At 41.5% G+C, this 18,999-nt stretch overlaps 1 protein-coding gene across 2 annotated transcripts in view; it reads right to left on the bottom strand.

The window, feature by feature from the left end:
* The window catches only part of ESD (esterase D), a 108,558-nt gene that overhangs the window by 46,653 nt on the left and 42,906 nt on the right, over positions 1-18,999 (bottom strand). For both annotated transcript variants that reach the window (XM_069205388.1, XM_069205387.1), the window contains exons 4-5: positions 9,934-10,032; positions 428-552 (exon numbers count right to left, since the gene is read on the bottom strand). In XM_069205388.1, the coding sequence (XP_069061489.1) occupies positions 428-552; positions 9,934-10,032 (224 nt within the window). The remainder of the gene's footprint in view (positions 1-427; positions 553-9,933; positions 10,033-18,999) is intronic.

Raw genomic sequence — 18,999 nt, 5'->3', positions numbered from 1 at the left:
GACTTCATGGAAGTCTCTGCTAGCTGGAGCTGTGGCAATAAAAGCCTACTCTTCTGTACAACTGTGTGGAATAGTTACTTTACCGGGCTACAATAATGTTGCAGGATGAGGATACAAGTGATGTGCTAAGTCTCTTTAACAGACAGATACGAAGCCACTTAAGTGAGGAGAGTCAACGTTTTATGATTAGTCAAAGAAAAAAAACACTATTTAATCACCTGAATATTTTAAAGATATTGTATGCTGGTACTTAAGATTGGCAGGTCGGCTTATGGCATACATTTTTTTCCTTGATAACTGTATAATGTTTTATTGGTATTCTCAACCTCAAGTGGTATATTCATTAATATTATTAAGCATATTAATTAATATTAATTAATGCAAGCATTTGCAAAGGAAAGTGTCTGGCAGTACTGAGAGTAGTTACCTCTTCAATAATATAAGAATACATCCTGTAGTTGGTTTTCCAGGGATCTTCAGTTGCATTCACATAGAAACCCGCTCCAGTGCCAAAATCCCAGCTCTCATCTTCTCCATCAATATTACAGCCTCCTACCAAAGGAAAAGAAAGGACTATTATCCAAAGATTACCTGAGGTATAAATCAACTTCATAGTCTATGTTAACAAACCACAAAATAGAAACAGGAGCATTTACATGCAAAATTAAAGCTTTCATGTGCAACAGCTAAAAAACTCCAGTCAAACTAGTTAGATTCAAAAACTGGACATAGGGCAAAGATGGAAGTACTTCTGATACTTAAGTACTTTCTTTCATCTTAGACACTTCTTTTTTCTACATGTAAATCTATGTCTATGAAGGAGTGTTATGAGAAACTACATGTAGAACGAAATCCATGCAGGAGCCTTTCACATATCCGGTCATTTCATTTTTGCAATAAAAGCAACAGTTGTCATAGTATGTGGCCTTTTGTTAAATTCCTGTCATGTTAGGCGGTAACATGATGTTTTGCACTGCACAATCTATTCAGCAGTTCATGTCTTTGAAGTAGAAGCTGCATTATCACAGAAAGCTGGCTTTCAAATCAACATCTTTGTCTTGCTAAGCAATACAAGACAGTTCTCATGATACTGGCTTTACATAATATTGTGGTTTTCAATTGTAGATTCCATACAAAAATAGGTATTTGAATACTGTAAAAGGCGGTAGAAACTTGGGTAGTATCTCGGAGTTTCGGCTTGGCTCTATTAAAGTAAAATTGGGTAACGTTTTTTTAATGTTTAGGCTGCAAGCATCAACATCTGCCATCTTTATGCATTGCCTCAAAAGGTGGGCTCAGTGTTGTTATTTTTCTCACCAATTGTTATGTCCACGAGTGATGTTACTACAAGCATCTTGCAATACGCAACTGGAGGGACTATACAATAGTTCTGATATTAAACGGTCACAGCATGCAGAAACATTGATTCTTTACCTGTACCACAGTGCATGAGAGAAACAGTTGTATAATATGGTAAGAGACTATTATTAACCTGTACCTCTATCATATGACTCTTTCCCCGAATTGGTTGGAGAAGTAGTTGCTGATTTCTAACGAGGACGATTCTATCACTGACGACATCCAGTCCACCCCAGAAAGTTGTAGGACAGATTGTCTGCCGGTTGGGCATCCCCTATAGCACTTCCCAGTTTTAATGTAAATCCGAAACGGTGACCGGGCTTGCTCAAATGTATTTAAAATATTGCGCAGTAGTGCGGTCAATCTCTACATTTGCATAAATATACCAAACTTTCGTCAACCAAACTGAAGGATTTTGTTCCCATAACTGTGCCAGCAGTAATCGGGCAGCCAGCAACAAGTGAGTAATGAGCTTGCACAATGGGGTGGCAAGAGGATTACGGAGTCCTCACCAGGGGCCCCAAGTAAAAGGATAGAAGGGTCCCAACAGGAGTTTCATTTCAGAGATTGACTCTACCATCTAGCTCCCCTCTTCACCAGTAGCTGCAAATCCTTGGGTAAGTCCACCACATATGCATCATGTTTCTCCTCAGCCCCTCCAACACAGCTCTGATCCCTACCCCGCGCATCCCCTCCATCATCTTCAAGCGGGCTGGACTGACAGACCATTGGGTGAAAAACTTGTATGTGTTTTCTCTATGCTGCACACATACTGAAGAATTTGATGCCCTGGCCCACAGTTTTTCCTAGGTTTCCTCCAATATCCCCCGTCCCAGGCCATCACATATGTTGGCAGATACTATGTATGTGATTGGTTTATTGCTGTACATAAACAAAGGAGTTGCCATTTTACCTAGTCTAGTTTTGGAATAAAGTCTGAGTAGGGTCCTAGCCCTACTGGGCTTTAATTGTATCTGTCTATCCCTAACACAGTGTAACAACTGGGTCAGTCTATATGCATTGCGTGGTTGGAGGTGAAACTCAATCATACAGGTATCGCTATCCAAGGCTGTCTCTTTTTTGTAGAAGTCACCCAAGCGCAATGGATTGCCATTGTTCCAGAGTGAGAAGTCCGGATCCATTATACCAGGCAGAAGTCTGGGTTGTACTGGGGTTATGAGGAGGGGAATGTGATCATGGTCTGTTTACAAGATAGTGTTTCTCAATAGTCTAGTAAAACGTTGGTGGAGTGATGTGGGGTGGCCTGTTGCAGACTATGTTTGCATGGAAACACAATACATGAAGTAGGGGAATACGAGGTACTATTGCTCCATTCTGAACCGAAGGGGATTCAATGCCAGTCCAATGAAGGACGCAGTTGAGCGGCCAGTGCACACAACTCTCACTGTGCTATCTGCAAATTTCCTTGAGAGATTAAATCTGGATATTGTAGGGGATTTTTTTTAACCAAAACACAGGCAAGAAGCTTATTTTGGATCTGGTGGAGCACCGATTTGGCATAACTAAGTGGGATTGTCTGCAGGACATATAACAGCCTGGGAAGGAAATTCTTTTTTATGCAGCCCACACCACGAACCATAAGATTTCTAGCTTCCCTCACCTATAAAGTTTCCTGTATAAGACGTCAAGGAAAAGTGGAATGTTGGGCTCATAAGTATGTTCTCTTTCCCTCGTCAAGATAATACCTAAATACTGTAAAGCGTGATCATCCCAATTAAACTCAAAATTCTGCAGGACTGATATGGACTAGAGGATCAGAGATGCCTATTGCAGAGGATTTAGAGTAATTCACCTTAAATTCAAAGACCAATGCAAACTGTTCAAGCTCCTGGACCAAGGCTGGGATAGCCATTTATGGCTCAGTTACAAAACAGAGCATATACTTCACAAAGAGTGCTCTTTTGTATTCCCTTGGGCCAAGGGTAAGGCTTTAAATATTGGGTTGGCAACTTTTTTGCACTAGAGGTTCGTTAGAGAGGGCAAAAAGTAGTAGGGAGAGGAGACACCCTTGTCTTGGCCCTCGTGTCAGATCTACTTTATCAGAAAATTCACCATTTCCTATCAGGTGTGCCGTGGGATGTCAAAACTGGCCATGATGTATTTGAGAAGATTAGGGTTCATACCTGTCTGGACTAGAACTTTCCGTATGGACTTTCAGTCGGCTCTATTGAATGCTGCCATTGTGTCCAACAATAGAAGAGCATTCAGTTTTTCAGAGGCATTTTTGATAAAGCCTGATTGTTCATAAGAAACCTTTAATGGGCAGGTGGTGCAAGCTTATGAAGTGTGTTAGTACCAAGAAAAAAATCTGGTGGCCTTGGAGGTGTAAGCAAACTTTCTAGCCTTTCTAAGACTGCCATGACTACATCACTGAAAATACATTATTTTTGCCTTCTTGTCACAACTTCCACATATACTCTAATAGAAGCAGAGAAAAGACCTTTAAATGTTAACACTAGTTAAAAAGAGTGCCTTGCACTGCAGCATGCATTAGTAATTAATTATTATTTCTGAAGCTATAATATACTCTACTTCCATTTTAAGAACATCAACCCTTTCTAATTGTGAGCTTTTTGAATTCCAATATTAAACCCAGGCAGGCTATTAACTGGTTTAGGTACCAAACTCCTTCAACTTCACTTGAAATATATCCCAGTTGCCTAGTTGACATGCTAAAATGTTCTTGTGTGTTAATAGTGACACAGTGATCAGTTGGTAGCAGTATTTCTGAAACACATTTCAAAGAGTGCAAAAAACATACCCAGCATTATACAAATTATGAATAGCACTACTTTGGTACGAGAATGTATGGAAAAAGATAGACCACTACCAAGGATCCAGACTTAAAGAAGAAGCTGAAAACTGGACGTAGAGTCTGTTCACAAAGGTATTTGTGCATCTAGAGGAACGTAGATACACATATATTAATTACATAGCCAAACAGGTGTTCGATATTCATTTTTCTACTAAGGGCACAAGTAAATCCCAACCACGATGAAAATGGGGAGAAACACCTCTAGTTACAATCTGGATAAGGTATTTCATCATATTTGGTAACCTGTTAATTAGTGCAATTAACAACAAAACGGATTACGTCTTGCAAGTGGATGCTGCACATTTAAAATGTACTATAGTTTACCGCTTCCAAACTAAGAAAGCAAGTTACTCACGTTGTTCTGTTAATCACTCTAAATCTTTGAACAAGGCTTTGGTGTCTTTTTATAGCCCTATTATCTATGATTAGTTCCTATTGTAATGGACAAGGCAGAATGGAATACAATTATATATATATTTAAGATCAAAGAAGGAAGCTTAGGTGTGCAATTTTTGCTGAGCAGACAGACCCTTGTTCCCCACCACCCCCCCCACTTATAATCTTTACAGAGACAGACAGACATATATATGTCAAATCCGGCATCTCCCAGCTACATTCACCAAAGCGGGGTCGTGAGAGTTGCGGATCTGGCAGCCGCCAAACAATTGCAAAAAGGGTGCCGCGTTTCGCATGCACCAAGATATTTGCACTCCATGGCTTGTTATCCGTGAAAAATAATTTATTGGCAACGCGTTTCGACCCCAACCGAGATCTTCTTCACAGCCAGTACAGATATTTCTTTATGTATATCTTGATAGAATCTTATTTGCGTTATGAACTGATATTTTTGTGTATTGTGTTTCACTTTTTATATATTACTGTGAGTGCACTGTGTTTTTACAATTTGGTGCTGGGTTTTCAGTGGATGTTTTACTTGCTTTTTGTCTGCACTTGATGAGGAGGACTATACGGCCACCGGGCCGGAATGTAGTCTTTCTTCTACGTGAATGGGGAAGAGTCTTTCAACTAGCTCTGGTGTGATGAATTTCAGTAATTTTTAAGAGTAGTGGTGCACTCAATTGTTGTACTGGCTGTGAAGAAGATCTTGGTTGGGATCGAAACGCGTTGCCAATAAATTATTTTTTCAGAATAACAAGCCTGGTAAGTTCGATATTTAAATTCCAGGAAGGAAAGGGTGGTGTTCTGGGTGGAATAAGGCTTTAATAACAGGAACTCTGAATAGAGAAGTGTGTTTAATGGTTTGTAAATAAGCAGATACTGCAGAAAGGTGGATTTTGATGGACGAGAAAGCTAAATTTGATTTCTGCTAATGCTGTTATGACGAATGGGAAAACTTTGAACTGGTAATGCTTTCCTGCTATGAAGAACCTGAGGTATTTTCTGTGAGTGGGATGGATGGGTATATGGAAATACACATCTTTGAGGTCTAAAGAAGTCATATAATCCTGTTTTTGTAGTAGTGGAATGACATCCTGCTGAGTTACCATGTAAAATGTTCTCATAGGATGTATAGATTGAGAGGCCTGAGGTCCAAGATGGGCCTGAGGGTGCCATCTTTTTTGGGAATGAGGAAGTATAGTGAGTATACTCCTGTTCCCTGTTGAGAATGTGGAACCAATTATATTGCTTGTTTTAATAGTAGAGATTGTACCTCATCTTGCAGCAGAACATTGTGTTCTTGGGACAATTTGTGGTGACGTGGTGGAATGTTTGGAGGGGTGGAGATTAGTTCTAGGCAATAGCCATCGCGGATAATTGATAAAACCCAATTGTCTGTGGTGATATTTTGCCAATGAGAGTGGAATTGCTGTAGTCTTCCCCCCACAGGAGATGTGTGGAGTGGAAGGGTGGGAAGGAAGTCACTGCTTAGATAGTGTAATGGCTTGTTTTGAGGCTTGGAACTTGCCTCTGTTCCTGAAATATTGTCCTCTGTAGGACCCTCTAAATCCCATTCTTTGGTATTGAGTTTGTTGTCCCTGCTTTGTCTGGGAGGTAGATGCGTCAGAGGATTGTGGCTTGAATCCTTCTCCAAACTGTGGTCTGCGAAAGAAGCCTCTATATGGTGTGGTATATAATGCCCACCATTGCCTTAGCAGTGTGAGTCTTTTCTCAGTTTTTCTATAGTGGTGCCTACTTCAGGGCCAAATAAATGTTTATCAAAAGGCATATTAAGTACTGCCTGTTGTATTTCTGGTTTAAAACCAGAGGAGAGCAGCCATGCATGCCTTCTAATTGTAATGGCAGTGTTGACGCTCCTTGCGACTGTATCAGCAGCATCGAGGGCAGACCTTATTTGGTTATTACTTATAGCCTGTCTCTCTTCTACCACCTGTTGTGCCCTTTTTTGATGCTCTTGTGGGAGGTGCTGTATAAGATCTTGCATCTCATCCCAATGAGCTCTATCGTATCTGGCCAAAAGTGCCTGAGAATTGGCAATTCTCCATTGGTTAGCCGCTTGCGTGGCTACTCTTTTGCCAGCAGCATCATATTTTCTACTTTCCTTATCAGGAGGAGAAGCGTCTCCTGATGACTGGCTGTTAGCTCTTTTTCCAGCCGCGCTGACTACCACTGAGTCCGGAGGAACCTGATGTGTGATGTAGTCTGGGGCCGTAGGGGCAGGCTTATACTTTTTGTCAATTCTAGGGGTAATGACTCTAGCTTTGACAGGCTCACTAAAAATGTGCTCAGCATGTTTAACCATTCCAGGCAACATTGGGAGACACTGGTATCTGGAGTGAGTGGAAGACAGAGTGTTGAATAAAAAATCTTCTTCCAGGGGTTCAGAGTGCATAAGCACCCCATGATAAGCCACTGCACTAGAGACTACCTGAGTGTAGGCAGTAGTGTCTTCTGGTGGAGAAGGTTTGGAGGGGTATAGGTCAGGATCATTATCTGGAATGGGATCAGGGTCATAGAGATCTCCATCCGAGTATAATGAGTGTGTTGGAGAAGGCAACGGTGGTAGACTATTGTGAGATGAAAAAGAAAGCTGTAGAGAGTGAGGAGGAGAAGTAGGGAGAAGTGCTGGTTTCTCCTATTGTTTCTGCACTTTTGCTGGTGGTTGAGCACAGTCTAACTCCTCTTGAAAGGCCAGCGTTCTTATAGTCTTTAAAGGAGGTGCAGTGGGGATTCGACCAGTGTCTTTATGTATATGGATTCTCGATTGTCTTTCATCCATAACTTCCAATATTGGCTCAATCTCAGTTTCTTCTTCAGAAGCTTTGTGAGATTCTTGCATGGGATTTGAGATTTGCTTTAGTTTTCTCGAAAGTCCTTGTTCCTCTGTGTATGAGGATTTATTCAGCTCAGAAGTTTGGATCTTTTTCGGCCCCGAAAACAAAATCGGTTGTTTTGGGTCCGAAGCAGGGTGTCGAATTTTCGACTCCAAAGAGTGAGGTCATTTAGTGGAGTCCGAGGTGGAAGTTTTAATCGACTTGCTCGACTCCAAAGTGGATGGAGGAGTGGCCTTTTTTGGCGCCAATCCGGAAGGTTGGTCTCCGACAGCCTTTTTTGGGGTCAAACCATGGCCTTCCGGCAGTGGTGTACCCAAGTCCTTTTGGTTGTTTTTTATATGAGGGCGTAGGGGCAGACATACGACTCACACGCTGGCCAGCCATGATGGGTCTGTCGTCTTCTGATTCCTGTTCAGAGTCGGTGTCTCGGATGGAGACTGCTCTCTGTGCCTGCTCCTCCTCCATGACGTTGAGATGTTCGGTGCTTTTCGGTTCATTTCTAGTCTTCGGGCCCTGCGATCTCTCAAGGTCTTATTCGATCAAAACGATCCCCTCGATGGTCCGGATAAAGGCACAAAATACAAAACAGGTGTTGGTCTGTATATGGGTACTTTGCATGGCAATGAGGGCAGAATCGAAATGGAGTCCGGTCCATGAGGCTTTCCACGCGGTAGGCCCAAACACGCCCGAAGAGCAAAATAAAGATTCCGACAGTACTACTTGTTCGATGCTAGATGGGAAACGCGATTGAAAAAATAACGACGATTAACTAGGTTTTCCGATTCGAAATCTCAGAGCAAGAGGAAACACGGCCGAACCAGACAGCGGAAAGAAAACTATTTAACAATGGAGTCGATGCCAATGCACACTGTAACCGAGAGGAGGAGTCACTCGATCCTGTGACTCCGAAAATACTTTTTCAAAGAGAAAAATTGTAATACTCCGAGCCCAACACTAGATGTCGGAAGAGCTATGCATAGCATGTGTATCTGCAGCTACACATGCCATTGAACATACATATAAATATATATATATATATATATATATATATATATATATATATATATAAAAACTTTGCGTTCCATTAGCTGTATTTATTTTAAACAAGTTAACAAATGCATACAGCAGATTTTCTTTCAAGTAACTTTCGATGTCAATTATGACTTCCAGGCCAGTGGATGCTCAGTTCAATAGCATCAGGAGTTTGAAAAAAATTAAAGCAATGATATTTCATGTTTACGTAGCTGCAATTGTATACACATGCCTGTAGAACAAAACTGCTTTGATATGAGCATATATGTGTTATTTGTTATAGCACTAAACCCTATAGATACTCAAGAGTCAGCGCATATTATAGGATAAATATGGACATATGCTGGTTGAAACTTGATATATTCACAGACAATTTGCATAAATACTGCTGTGAGGAGTCAAAAACATATGAAAAAATGAAAAGTCAATAAATACCATAAAACCGGAAGTCCGAGCTACCTCTAGTTTAGTACCTGTTCTTAAGGTGTACGGGAATGAAATGTCTGTCGAACGTGGTAATGTATGGTGATTCACGCTGAGCAAATCTGTTTTTCAGACCTCCCAACACTTGAGAGAAACTGGTTCTCACCGTTTTAGTCATCCTGTTAGCAGTATTTTACTGACACTTTTCAAATGAAATAATACTAAGTTTGCACCCAGCAACTGAAAGTTACAGTAAAGTGTTTTTCACTAGCAGAAAAATATTACATCTTCATCATGGCTTTACGAGTAGAGGATGCGTTAATTATACTCACTGTGGACGAAGGACTTTTATTAATGGAGTACAGATCACTTTGTACACTTTGCTGGGGAATGACCGGTTAACCACCATTTAGTGCCCATTCAGAGAATAAGGTACTTTTCAATATTTCGAACACTAAGGTAGTCTTTGTCTGCAATTGCGATTCACATTGTATCAAAGGATTGTTCTACATATTTACGTTTGCCCGAAGAACGTTTGACCTTGAACAGCAACGTGGGTCATTCAAGCGTTTTGGAGGAAGTTGTACAGCATAATAAGGGCTCTAAAACATAAAGCTACTGAGATATCTATGTGCAGTTCATTTAACATTTAAATAGCTTGTATCAGGAACAATGTTTTTACACACTTAAAGAAGTTGCTCAACAGTTACTTTGAGATAATCTATTTTAAAGTCCTGTTGCACCTGTGCACTATAGCTTTGTAGTTACATCAAGTTAAAATGCATTTTCTTCATGGTATGGAAGGTTCCTCTAGCATTTGTAGCTTGTAAAAGCTGGACTGATCTGGACATTAACACTATGCTTTAAAATAAGTTACATAAAAGGACTTGTGGAAATCCATTTATATCCTAGTATACCTATTGGAATCCCCAGGAGATACAAGGATGCATTACACTATTACTAATTATTTTTAAATACTACGCACAACATCTTCAACATCAACCAATCATCTTTAAGCACTGTACTTACGTGGGCTGGTATCTGGTGCCACGACTATGATGCCATGATCAGATGCAGCTTGTTGATAACCTCCTTTTGTTATGAAATTTTGTTCTGTGCATGTTAATCCTGTGGAACAAAAACACTGTTATATTCTACTGAAAACATTAAAACATATTAGGTTACAATATCTAGAAAATACATCCTGTATATAAGATTGTGTAGGAAATCTTTTTACATCCTTCGTTACTGTGAGAAACAGGATTGTTGGTTGAGGGGCACGTGAGCCCTTCTCAAGCAGCAGCCACAATCCTTGTCAGGGTGAACTACAAAAGCCACTAAATTAACCTCGGGGTGTTGAATTTATTAAAATACCTACTTGGCCAATGAACAGGTTGCTTCTTAAATCTACTTATCCTGTAAAAAAATCTACTTGTCCCTTTGATGGCAAATTATGGCAGCAATCTCATAATGTAAGAGCTCTGATAATAGCCTCTCTGGTTATGCCAGGGCTACTGCTATAGTAGGGCTTAAATAATTGTAATTTCAATCCCTACTGTAGAATTTCATTATTTTACCACCTTTCTGCAGATCTACATACTGGGGCTGAAGGACACAGTAAGCAATATTTCCAGGGCTGGATGGCATTGAGTCTGCAAACCTACTAACTTGCATCTTTTAAGTATTTTCACCAGCTCTTCTCTAATCTTTTCTCATAATGATAAAGGTTGGAAATTTACTCCTGGCAGTGGTAGAAGTTCTTCCAGGGTTGGGGAAAAAAGTGGATGGAGGGAAAGTGAACTTGTAAACGCTCAATATATTTTCACATGAGCAAATCTACACATGCATATTTGCTTGTGCTACAATACAGTTTACAAATATTTTGTAGGAGTACAATTTTCTGATGTTTTTGTGAATTCAAGAAAGTCACAAATTTAAAGACATATACCATGGGTGCACATTTGTGACTTTCTTTAAGAATTGGGTCCCTAATTCGGTCTGGCATTAAAAAAGATATTTTTTATTAAACTTCTATTTCTCTCACTGTCTGTCGGCTGGCTTTACCGTGAGTGATCACATTTGCTCTTCCACAAGGAGCATATTGGCACACAAAGTAGTTTTGTTCAGTGCCAGGAACTGCTGTGGCAATCAGTGGTGTAACGAAACTGGGGGTGGGCCCCCTGCAAAGAACATTGAGCACCCCCCTCCCCCTTCCAGACTCCCTCATTGCAGGTGCTGTCCTGAGTGGGCCACCTGGAGGGGGCTGCGGGGACTTTGTTATGCCACTGGTGGCAATGTGTGCTTTTTGAGACCCCAAAACTTTTTTTTTTTTGCTTTTTGCCAATATTTGTTACAATGGTGAGGGCCTGGTAGCTCCCACAATAAAGGGTTACAATAGCCGTAACAAGACAAGCATTGAAAAGAAACAAAAGACTCACAAAAAACGTTGGATCTGTTGGCTTTGCAAGTGCTAGTTTATTGTCATACTTCCCATAATCTTGTTGAAAATGGTTACACTGATTTTCCATTAAAAATATGTTTTGGAAATACTAGCATGCATCACCACATTTCACTAAAGGATGCTTCAAAGAAACAGCACCTAAAATTTCATAGTAGCAAAACATTTTTTTTCCTACTTGCATTTTTCTCTGAACATTTTATTTTGAAAGCCAAGGATCATCACTCTTGCTTACAAGCTTCTGGAAACATTTGCATCTAAACAGAGAGCATTCTGGGAGCATTGTACTTGGCCTCTTATTGTTAAACTTTTCAAACCTGTATGTACACACTTTTTATGGGCGAGCACAAAGTGCTCCGTCCAATCTGTAATCTCTCTTTGGGCTTCAAACCACGCCCATGCCACATCAGTCACTTACATTGGTTCATGGGCTTGCCTTTTAAAATCCGCTTGCTTTCATTTGTGAAAGGCATGCATACGTCATGCCTTTTCCGGTGTTTAGCCCACCTACACAGCACCGGTAAAGTACCAAAAACATACGAGGCTCGATGTTTTCAGCCTGGAGTCCGGACTACTTTATCTGTTTATTTTCCACGCAGTGCGATCGTGCTGCATTTTACATAGCGCGATCGCGCTGCGTTTTTTTTTGCTTTACAACGCTAATAGCTCTAACTCAAACAAATGCGAGACCCGTTGCTTTGAAAATGCTTGTTTTTACTGGAACCACTGTCAGTAGTGCAGTGTGCCCATAAAACGTTTATTTATAGTGCTCACCCTAATAATGAAGGTTTTTCATTAATGAAACAAATACAAATTCAAACTGCATTAACATATGGACACACAGATTACCTCAACTGCAGACAGTTCCCTTCTGTGTCAACTGGCAGCCAAAGGGTTTGTGCTGCAGGGGTTTCGGCCTACTTGTCCTAAGGACAAAATAAACATTAAAACTTATGGCCCTTGACACCAAACAATATGTCCCAGGCGTTGGGAGATAGGAATTCCACATCCCTATTAAACCTGTGATAGCTTCACACAAACACCCTAAAATGAGGCAATATGTAAAGTATTTCTGCAGCACACAAACAGAAATAAACTGAAAACACAACACATGAAAAATCCTACGCCAATTTAAAAAATAGAGTGAAGTGTAATAAATTATTTGACACCAAAACAACAAAAACCCAAATCAGTAGAGCCGGAGATATGCAATTTTAAAGATCGAAGGTAAGTATAGCGCCTATGACACACATCATCACCCGCAGTCATCTGGTTGCACAACACATAGTTAAAGTCACAAGATCAGACAGACCAAGATGGAGCACAGGCCAGGTTAGTCCTGCTGAAAAAGTTAACTTCTCCAAGTCCAGTGCGAAGAGTCTAGTTCACCGTGGAGGAGGCCACGGAGCAGGGAGAGTGTCACAGATCATTGTAGCTGTTGTGCGAATAGCAGGGTGGGTGGCATAGACGATCAACACTGCATTTGCAGTTGCTGCAGAGGTTATAACACAAAGTGCAGATCTTGTGTTGCTGATGGTTGCTGTAGTGCAAAGAGTTTAGTTCACCGTTGCTTCGCAAAGGCGGTCAGCACTGGTGGCTTTATCCTAGCAGGAAAGGGCTTGTTTGTGGTCACAAAGAGCCCAAAACTTCAGTATTACTCCCTTACTACCAGGAGAAGCTCAACGGATGCCACACCAAGAGTCCAGAACCTGGGAGGAACCTCTGAGGGATCAGGACACACTCCGTGGAGGCCGGCAGCGCGCTCAGGCAGGTCCAGTGCAGCAGATGAGCTGGGCAGTCACAGGGAGACCTCTCAAGCTTGTTGTGTCACTGCACATCAGAACAGGAGGCCAGTTAACTAGACCTTGGAGTCATTCAGGCAGCCTGGGATGACGGATGCAGGTCCAGTTTTCTTTCCCAGACAGCAGGGAAGGCCTCAAGCAACAGGGCAGTCCTTTTGTAGCAGGGCAATCCTGTAGCATCCCCAGGTCCGGGAATGTACCGAAGAGGTGGTCTGAGGGTTCTATTTTGTATACCCGAGTCAGCTTTGAAGTGGAAGAAGCTTCTGGAGTTCCTCCTCCCCTTGCCCCCACAGAAATGTCTGGAATTTTCTGCCCTGGTACCAGTCTGTCTGCAGTCACAATTGGCTAGGTGACGTTTTCTGTTTGTGAGACAAATCAGAGTCTTTTAAGTGCAAGTGGGGCTGGGCACAGCTCTGCCCCCACCCATCCTGCTCTGGATAGCCCATCAGGCCAACGCCCACTTCTTCAATCATGTGGCTGTCTGGGTGGAATACACAAATATGCCAACTGCACCTAATCATGTGACCCAGGATACAGGCATCGAGTGGTTAGAACAAGAATATGTCAACTTTCTAAAAATGGCTTTTTCAGAATTGTGACTTAAACTTAGACATTACAATTTCCTAGACACCAAACATGAGATTTCCTTCTAAAGTTATCATTTATTAAATGTAATAAGGTATCCTATGGGAGAAGTTGGTCTAATAAGCAGTGAAAAACACATTTGTGAGTTTTCCACTACTGGGACATGTAAAACTAGAATGCCACATCCAACTTTTTAAATATAAAGCACCTTGTCCCATGTTCTGTTTAGTGCCTAACCCAGGGGTGACAAATGTATTACAAATTGAGTTTTAGGCTTGGTAAAGGTTTTTTTTGTCAAGTCGAATTAGTAGTTTAAAACTGAACACACAGGCTGCAATGGCAGACTTTAAACATGTTTAAAAAGGCCACTTAAGTAAGTGGCACAATAAGTGCTGCAGGCCCACTAGTAGCATTTAATTTACAGGCCTTGGGTACATGTAGTACTGTTTTACGAGGGACTTATAAGTAACTTAAATGTGCCAATTGGATGTAAGCCAAATGTACCATGTTTAAAGGAGGGAGCAGAAGCACTTCATTAGAGGTAAAGTGCACAGAGTCCTAAGGCCAACAGAAACAAATTCAGCTAAGCAGGAGGGGAGAAGGCAAAATGTTTGGGCGTGACCCTGCAGACAGGGCCAAGTCCAACAGTTACTGACATGCAGAGAGGCTTCTCCAACGAACAGCTTGTGAGCGACTGGTAGCTCTTCAGCTAACTGAAAGCTCCTTTTTGTACACCCCTGACAACTAAATTAGACGCTTATGCTTGGATGAAATAATATATGTGTACCAAAATTGTAAAGTGTATATTTGAGATGAACATGTATGTAGTTTCAGAACTCAAACTGATGTTTTGAGAAAATTTGATTTCCAAAACATATTTAAAGCTGATATTTGAGTGATAAATCATGCAATGTTGGGGAGACCTATTATTATTACACCTTGGTGCCAGAGTCACTGTAGCAAAGGCTGTCATGTGTTACTCATGCAAAGGCATTTCAAATCAACATAGCCTTTTTTATATCACAGTTGCAACCCTTCCTGTAGTCCAAGATGATCACTGCTGGTAATCGTGTCTGGGATGTCCATTACTGTAATCTTGCCCTATGTGGTCACTACTGCAACACAAATAATAGCACCTTGGGATGATTGTTGTTGAACATAAGTAACTCTATAGCAAGAATCTCCAACGTTTTCTGTAATAATAGCTACTTTATTTTTTTAATCCACCAGAAGCTCTTAGATCTTCCTGCTCATGATGTTAATCATCCTTCCCTATCACCCTTCACTTCCAGTGTGATTTCCTTTTCCTAGTTCAATACATACAAACAATGTATGAGTTCAGGAAAATATTTTCATAGAGACTGCAGCTTAATCACACAATAAAAACCAATTAAACTATACTAACATGAAGAATATTGATAGGATTACTTTTCAACCAAAACATATTCATTATAGGATTTATTATCAAACAGTACTGCTTAACTAATAGTGCTACTAATCTGAAAGAAACAGGCACCACAATATTATTGCAAGAACTAAGCTAGGATCAGTGTCCCTGAATTCTGTAAATGAACTAGAGCTGCAAACTACCTAAAACTCAAAGTATAAAGTCTGTCACAAAGCAGCATATGAACAAGGGCTCAAATGCTGCTGGATGTGTTAAGTCAGTTCTCTGTGACATGGGGACTAGGGGAGCAATGTGGCAATCCTTTTCAAAAGTTTCAGGAATGGCTGGGACAAACCACTACTGCAAGAACTAAAGAAAATATTCCACTGCATAGAAAAATGTTACAATGAATCCCTGAATAGGAAGCCAACGAGAAACATCTGTTGAATCATTCAGGAAAGTGAAAAGCATGTAAGTGCTGATTAAATACCAATTTTTTTAAGTCCTGAAATGTTAATCTTTTATCCATTAAAAAATCCACAAGTTGTTTCCCAAATATATTTTGTCCATAAGCTTGCCTAGTCACAGAATTAGACAATTCAATATTAACAGGATTTTCCAATGGCCTGCTGTCATTATTACAGAATGCTACATATTTTCCTTGGAATGTTATTAATGTTTACAAAAGTTAGAATTGCATTGTACCAACCGGTTTTGAATGTTTACTGTTTCATATTACTAGTGAAGTTGCAGCAGCGTAACATATTTAATATTTAACATTCACAGGAAGGACCATGGTAAAAATGTATTGTGTTCTTTTTTTAACTAGATCTTAATTCCATACTTAACAGCAATTCTGTAATTGTCCGTGCAGCTCCCACAATTTAAAGTGATCCAACCAAGGGCAATGTACATAGAATCTGCTTACCTAGACCCCAGGGTGAGAGGAGATAGGCTGATGACAGAGTACTCTTACGGGATATATTTCCTTACAGATATAGGATTAGAAAACCAGTTTCAACACCTTTAGAACAAATCACAGTATCAATCTTTCAGAATCATCTTTTAAATCAGAAGCCCCTGTGGGAGGTGGACAGATGACATTATGAAAGAACTAAAAAGAAACACAATTTACCGCAGAAGGCATTGTTTCATTGCTCCTACAGTGATGTTTGATCAATTCGTGCCTATGTGTGCCTTCAATAGTAACAAAAAAAGATGATGGATGGAATGTTGAACGGTGTCGAATATTCACCCCCAGTCATCTATCTTTGCTTTGATCATCACAGTACAACAGTTTGGACCCAGCCATATGCAAATCAGTCTTGACCGTGCTCCCCATAGAAACAATCAAACCTGAACTGCCAGGCCAGGTCCTCCCTGTCCCAGAAAATAAGCATCCTGGGACAGGGTTCGGGGTATCAGCTAGGCTAGTTTGAATCCAGTGGCGCAGGGAGCATGGGATTCACGTCTGGGCGTACCCTTCCCACCTATGTTGACAAAAGCAAAAGGAACATATGATGGACGGAATGCTGAACATTGACAAACATTCAGTCACAGATCTGGGTTAAAACCACATTTATTTTTGCTAACCACGTCACCCCAGTTTGGACCGAGCCATATGCATACTTGTGTTGCTATGTGTACTTACAAGGCAAAGCAGCTTCTTTGCATCTCAATTAAAAGACTTTTCTAATAAAGGTTATGGTTGGTAGTTTTGGTGAGAAACGCATGCTTACAAACAGATGTGTGCAGGTGCATTCTTCCACTTTAATCAAAATCAATCCTTTCGGCATGAATAATATTTTGTGACTCTCTTTCTGTGCCTTACAAACAAAACCTACACAAACCAAGAATAATTTTATGATAATTTACTTAAACGTAGGAGTACTATGAAAATATCGAGTAAGGTTTTGTGGGTTTTTTGTATTTACAAAAGGATCTTTGTGTTAATCATTGTTAAGGGCCTGTGAGCTGACTGGTCAGATTCCTCCCCACCGGGCTTTAGCAACGGACATATTTCTCACATTGTCAGAGACAGGATGCAGGCTTCCTAGCTTGTACATAAATCGCCAGTGGTCTATTAGTCAGTGTCTCTGAGAAAGTTTGATAAAGTTCTGGGGGAAAGCCGTCACTACCAGGAGCCTTCAGACGAGGAAGTGGTCGGACCGCCTCCCTAGTTCCCATCCAGCTCTAAGGGTGCCTCAAGGGCCTCTACTCCCTCTGCCCCCAACGGGGGGTAGTCCCAGCTCAGTCAAGAAGGGAATGAAACGCTGAGGAACAACACCTGGGTCTGCTGTACATTCCCGCTGCAGGTGCATCTGGAAAGAGTAATATGTCTGCTCTGGATGGGACCCTTCGACCTTCTGGAGTCATTAAGTGTGTCACAAGCAGAAGGGCTTGTTCCCTACATAGTATCTAGGCTAACAGCCTCCCAGGTTTGTCATCCTCCTATGCAGTCTCAGCTTATACTGCTGTTATATATATATACATATATATATATCCATCCATCCATCCATCCACCCATCCACCCATCCATCCACCCATCCATGTGGTCCCAAATTTCGGCCACCCGCTGCCTGAGGGTTAGTTCCCTGGCTGGAACATCAGCTCCCATACAGGTCACTGTTTGCAGACTTGCCATTTCAGCTTCCGATAGTTGAAGCTCCGCCCTGAGTTAATGACTCACCCCACAAGTGGGGCCCACACATACAACTTAACTGCCTTCCATTCTATCGATCTGTTGGCTGTAGAGCCCCAATTGATAGCCACATAATTGGAAAGTGCTCTAGACAAAGCCTCCCATCCCAACTGATCGTCAAGCATGTCCACCATTATTCTCCACGAGCAGTCACCCCAATTAGAAGCCCCCCAGTGCACCCCACAAGAGAAGGGTGCATGATCCGACAAACAGGGTACCAAATGCGTGACTGTAACTTCCGTCACTTGCAAGTGCCCTCCAACCAATACTCTGCCAAGCCAACTCTGGGTATTGTGTGTTAAGGATTAGCATGTAAAGATCCATTGGGTGGGGTGTACCGACCGCCATGCATCTAACAAACCCAGATTTTGCATCACAGTCTGCAAAGCTTCTGTCATGTGTGGCTTCATTCCTGCAATCGGACGGCCCCTGTCCAACAAGGGGTCCAATATAAAATTAAAGTCCCCAAAACAGAACATGGGCGAGTCAAGTGCATGTGCCAGGAGGTCCCGTTTGGTATAAAAGAATCCCGGATCATCAGTATTAGGAGCATATGTTTTTAATATGATCAAGTCCCTGTCATCTACCGTACTCTGTAATAGTATATACCTACCTATCCCCCACATCAGAAACTGAGTATGTGTGGGCAAATGTCATCCCGAGAGCCACCCATCTCAGTGTGCCTCTGGCGTATGTCAAGTAGTAGGAGTGAAATACCTGACCTCACCATTTCTCAGTTAAATGTGTGGCCCCCGAACCGTCTAAGTGCATTTCTTGCAGACGTGCAATGTCTATTTTATTCCGCTTTAGGAAGGCGTGTACTCTATGTCTCTTAACATAGGTGCCTAGCCCCCATACATTCCAGGCGAGAATCCTAAATTCACCCTGCATCATGGTGTGTGATGTCGAGCCCATGACTTCTGTCCCACTGCATCACCCATTCCTCCCCTAGCTGCTGCTGAACTTAATTGATAAACAACTTTTCTGAACAATGTTTTCAAACCTGTAATCCCCTCTCCACCCACCCTCAGACAAGAACGGCTCAGCCCTGACGGCCATTAAAGCCCACTTGTGGCATGCTCCAGGACAAGCACAGCACTCCCTCGGCCCAACAGAGGCCAAAATACAAACCAAACCAAAACTCTACCCAGCCAGCTGTGTA

This window comes from Pleurodeles waltl, chromosome 8, assembly GCF_031143425.1.
Source record: "Pleurodeles waltl isolate 20211129_DDA chromosome 8, aPleWal1.hap1.20221129, whole genome shotgun sequence".
NCBI lineage: Eukaryota > Metazoa > Chordata > Amphibia > Caudata > Salamandridae > Pleurodeles > Pleurodeles waltl.
The sequence above is the reverse complement of the archived record's forward strand: the minus strand, read 5'-3'. Positions and strand labels throughout refer to the sequence as shown.